The sequence below is a fragment of the Rhea americana genome, unplaced genomic scaffold (genome assembly GCF_003343005.1).
Source record: "Rhea americana isolate MKP2758 unplaced genomic scaffold, rheAme1 scaffold_1171, whole genome shotgun sequence".
Lineage (NCBI taxonomy): Eukaryota > Metazoa > Chordata > Aves > Rheiformes > Rheidae > Rhea > Rhea americana.
This window is the reverse complement of record NW_028185230.1, coordinates 1-5,014: the sequence shown is the minus strand read 5'-3', so window position 1 is coordinate 5,014 and position 5,014 is coordinate 1. Positions and strand designations below refer to the sequence as shown.

General features: G+C 70.5%; 1 protein-coding gene across 1 annotated transcript; it reads left to right on the top strand.

Moving 5' to 3' along the window:
- Positions 1–231: 231 nt before the first annotated feature.
- On the top strand, positions 232–5,008 carry DCTN2 (dynactin subunit 2; the record flags this gene model as incomplete). The annotated part of the gene is made up of 5 exons (XM_085318810.1): positions 232–402; positions 4,162–4,258; positions 4,363–4,424; positions 4,688–4,786; positions 4,871–5,008. Coding segments are annotated over exons 1-5 (567 nt in total), but the record flags the coding sequence as incomplete, so codon positions are not given.
- Positions 5,009–5,014: the final 6 nt, after the last annotated feature.

Genomic DNA, 5,014 nt, shown 5'->3' with positions numbered 1-5,014 from the left:
GAGTGGTGGGTACTCGAGGGAATAACTGGGGGGATCGGGGGCATTTGGGGGTGTCTGAGGGGATCGGGGACACCTGGTGCAGTGACCGGGGTGTTAGGGGACGCCGGGGGGAGCCTAGGAGGGATCGGSAGTATTTGGGCGATGGCAACCGCAGGGGCTGTCCAGGGTTGAGGGGGCACCTGAGGGTGTTGGGGAGATGATGTGGGGGGATTCGAGGTGTGGGGGTATCTGATGGTTAGAGGGATATTCTCGGGGTGCTGGGGTGGGCGGTGGTGGGTGCTGCGGGGCCGATCCGACCCCCGAGGTTTCAGTGGAGCCTGTTTGCGCCGCCAGGCCAGGAACGAACCGGACGTGTATGAGACCAGCGACCTGCCCGAGGACGACCAGGCTGAGTTCGACGCGGTAAGGCCTCGCTGGGGCCGCGCCGTGGGGCGGCTGCGCGCGAGCGTGCCCGCGCCACCCCCCCCCTCCGCAGAGGTCCGGCGCGCCAGGACCGGCACCAGGGCCGGGAACCGGCCCGTGTGCCCGCGGGCATCCCGGCGGTGCCGCATCCCCCGCCRCGGTGCTGTGTCCCAGGGATGCTCACCTACCGTTCGAGCTGCAGATGTTTTCGGGGGCCAAGGAGTGACGGCTCAGTCCCTGCCCCGTGCCGGGTGGCTGTCCCCGTCCCCGTCCCCGGSGTCTGCGTGCTGCGTAACTCAGCCAAGGGCAGCAGAAGTGAGCAAGGCTGGCGAGCTGCCCCCGTTCCCGTTGGCTTTGCCGGGAGAAGCGTGCCTGGTTGGGGGCCAGGCACGGGAAGCAGGGGCTGGCAGCGCGTGGAGGACACCCGGGGCCACGCCGATGGGGGTTAAGCCCCATAAAAGCAGCCCCAAATAGCAGTAGGATCCCGCGGACCAGCCCTGGGCCGCAGCCTGTTGTGTGCAAGCCGTGTTCTCCTGGGAACGATGCCTGCTGCATCCTTGGGGCTGCCGGCCTCGGCCTGACCGTGGTGTCCTTGACACGGGGCTGATGCCCAGGCAGGGCTGGGTCGGAGCGGTTCTGGGGTGCTGGGGTCTGTCCTTGGGCTGCTGAGCCCCCCGTCCTCGAGGCCGTGCGTGTTACGGCACGAGGGGCTCGTCCGGGGTTGCGTGGCAGCCGGCTGTCTCACAGCTCCGCCTGGGAGGCAGGACAAGGGCACGTGGTGGTGCTCGCGCGCGTGCTCCCGGCCGCGGCGCCTCCGGCCGCCCCGGCGGAGCCGTGATCCCCACCTCGGTGCCCTCCCGGCGCCCCGCTGCATCGTGCCGTCTGCATTGCGCCCCCGCCTTGGCCCCGCGGATCCCAGCTGGCTCTGCAGATCCTTTCCCTCCCGCTGCCCGCCCGCCCGCCGGGCCTCGCTTCGCCGGCACGCGCTCCCAAGCCGAGGGCCTCGACGGTGCGGCGGGCCAGACCCGGCTCCTCACCGCAGCGTGGCTGGTGGTTGGGGGGGGGGGAACAGGGGGGCGGCGTGGCCTCGGCGTGCTCGTCCCGCCCGGCTGCGCGGTCCCACCCTGCGTGGGCTGGCGTGACACTCCGTGTGCTGCACGTGTTGGAGCTGGATGGCTGCGGGGCTGGGAGGACGCCGGGCATGAAAGGGCTAACTTGGCACCTGTGGGCAAACACGTCTCTGCAGACGCGGGTCCTGGCAGGTTCCCTCAGTAAATCAGGCTGAAATTGGCTATTTCCGCCCCAAACAACACCCGTCGGGCCTCAGATACTCTGAAGTCACCGTCAATAACGCAGCGGTGCCGCGGCCGTGGCTTGCCGCCCCTGCACCCATTTTCCCCACCATGCAGCCCCAGCTGCGGACAGGAGGCGAAGGGTTAACCGGATTTTTAATTGCTCTGTTTTCCTCTCCTGGGAGCCTCCCCCCGCCTTAGGCTGCTCCAAACGGGAAGCAGTGATGTCCTGCCCCGTGAAATAAAGGATTTGGGGCCCCTTGCTTGGGACCGAAGCGCTGCCGTGGGGACGGAGCAGGGGAGCTGCGGGTGCCGCAGTCGCTGCCGGGCGGGTGCCAGGCCGGCGGCTGGGTGCGGGCGCTGCTGCGGCGGCCGCCGGCATGAGTTGGCAGCGCTGCCTTGGCTGGCGTGCGGCCGCGCCTGCCGCCTCCCGGCCCGGCCCCGGCTCGCTGGAGCCCCTCGTGCGGCTTCATCACGTTGGTTGACTCTTGCGCACTGAACTTACCTGAGTTTTCCCACCGCTCTTCCCCTCCCTGCTCCCCACCTTGCCTGGACACTAGTTTGCACAAGTAAGCCCATTCACTGCTTCTATTTTCTGCATGCCGTTTTGGGTTGATTTTGCATGCGGTAGATGTGCACAGTAGCGGCTGCCTGTTATCGATCCCCGTGACGCCGACTGCAGCCGAACCCGCTGCAGGGCCGGGAAGGCGGTTTGGCTGGTTGGGGCTGAGGCTGGAGCGCAGGCTGCCGGGCTCGGGGGCACACCGCCGGGCCGGGGGGTGCCTGGATGAGTGCGGGAGGCCGTGCTGAGCCCCCGTCCCTGCTGCCAGGGCAGCATGGGGGGGTCCGTGCCCCTCGGGGCAACAGCAGCGTGCTGGGGGTCTCGGCCCCCAGCCCAGCCCGGGACCGCAGCTGGCTGCATCCTGCCGGCGCCGCAGGGCCCAGCGGCGCGTGGACCTGCCGGGCGTCTGGCTCCTCCCTCCAGGCCTTTCCGACTCGACTGAAATCCCCTGGGACGAAAGGAAGAGCCAGACTCGGGAGGGGGGTTTATCGGAGCAGGGGCTCGGCCGCATCGCAGGCCCCCACCTCGTGCCCAAAGCGGCCCCTCCAGCCCCCAGGACGATGCTTCGCTGAGCCCCAGGAGAACAGCCGCGTCCTGCTACCCAAACCCAGGCGCTTTCCCTGCGCTCCGGGATGCTGCCGGCCCTGGCGATCGCCGCCTCGGCTGCGCCCGGCCCTCCGCTCCCCCCGCTCTCGCAGCCACTAACCCTGCCGCTGCCCTTGTCCCCGCGCTGGCGGCCCCCGCGTCCCGCATGGCTCCCCCCCCTCGCRCCGGGCCGGCGGGGGCCCCGGCGGCGGGCCTCGGGGCAGGGACGCGGGCGACGGTCAGGCCGTGCATGGGACAAACCTTCTAATACGATTTTTGTCTCTCTCTCCCCTCCCTCTCCTCCTTCCTCCTAACCTTGCTCTGACTTTCTCACCTCTGGGAAACGCAAGGAGCTGGTAAGAGCCCGTCCGTCGGCCGCCCTAACGCTGCGCTCCGCTCGCGGGCGCTCACCGCTGCCTTCCCGCCCCGGCCGGGCACCCCCCCCTCTAACTCTGCTAGCGCTGCCCCCGCCGCTCTCACCTCCCTTCTTGTCCGTCCGCACGGCGCCAGGGCTCCCCGCGGGCGCCTCAGCCCGGGGCCGGGGCGCGGGGGCCGCCGAGGGAGCAGGCGGGGGGCCTTCGGGCGGCTGCGGCAGCGCCCCGCTGGCTCAGGGCCCCCGACCGCGGCGGGGGGCGAGGAGAGCCCAGGGTCGCCGTCTGCGGGCGCCCGGCCGGGGGGGCACGTCCCAGCCGGGCTCCGGGCGAAGCTCCTTCGCTGGCTTCCGTCTTCGAGGGGCTGAAATCCCGTGGGGCGAAGCGCTTCCCCTCGACGGGTTTCCCCTGGCCGGGCGGCTTCGTCTCGGCACCYGCTCGGTGCAGACCGGCCCGCGGCGGCGGAGCTGCAGGAACGGCCCGCGGCGAGGCGGCGGCTCCCCGGTGCCACCCCGAGACGCGGCCGTGGGGCAGCTACGGCCCAGCTGCCCGCAAAGCTCCTGGGCTCAGCAGCAGGTTTTTTTCAGATATTAGTAACTTGGCTGCTAAAAAAATCAGCTCAAGATTTCAAGCCTCGATGTGCCCTGGCACCTCTGGCCCTGCTGCCAGCCGGCGCAGGGCAGGGGGCTGATGCCCCCCGCCGGGCCCTGGGGACGTGCTGCGTCCTGGACAGCCCTTGCTGTCCCCATGGGCAAGTCCCAGCTGAGGGCTGCTCTTCGGTGTTGTACCCCCCCTTCCCCGGGGCGTTGGGGGAGGACGGGGCCGCCTTCGCCCCCCCCTCGCCAGCACCACCCGTGCTGGCCCCAGCGCCGGCGGCCGGCGCTGCGGGGAGCAGCGAGGCAGCGGCTCTGCTGAGAACCCCCCGCTTGACGCCGGGTGTTGTGCGCAGGAGGAGCTCACCAGCACCAGCGTGGAGCACCTCATCGTCAACCCCAACGCCGCCTACGACAAGTTCAAGGACAAGCGAGTTGGCACCAAGGGTCTGGGTGAGCTGAGGGTCGGGGGGGGGGCTGTGGGGACCCCCCCCATGCTGACCCCAGGGCTAGTTTGGGGTCTTGGGGTGACGTTCCCCCTGCTCCTTCTCTTTCAGATTTCTCCGACCGCATCAGCAAGACCAAGCGAACCGGCTATGAGTCYGGGGAGTACGAAATCGTGAGTTCAGCGCGGTGGGGTGGGCACAGGGATGTCCTCGCCCGCCTGGGCCACCTCGGGGCCGTGGCGCTGCCCAGTCCCCCGTCTCCGCTCGCCCCGTGGCCACGTCCCTGCCCAGGGCCACCGAACACATCCCTTCTCCTGCACGGGTGGGCACCGCCGGGCCTCCGGTACCGGCATCGCAGCCAGGCATCCGGTACCGGCATCGCAGCCCCGCTGGGCGCCCGGTGCGGCCGCACGACCCGCTGCTTCTGCTCCCACAGCTCGGCGAGGGCCTTGGCACCAAGGAGACGCCCCAGCAGCGGTACCAGCGGCTGCTGCACGAGGTGCAGGAGCTGGCTGGCGAGGTGGAGAGGATCCAGGTAAGCATCGCCCGCGCGCCGGGAACCGGCGGGGAGCCATCTCCGGTGGGGGGGGTGACGCGGCCGCCCGTCCCCTCCCCGCAGAGCACGGTGAAGGAGTCGGCGGCGGAGGAGAAGCTGACGCCCGTGGCCTTGGCCAAGCAGGTCGCGGGCCTGAAGCAGCAGCTGGTCTCCAGCCACCTGGAGAAACTGCTGGGCCCCGACGCTGCCATAAACCTCGCGGACCCC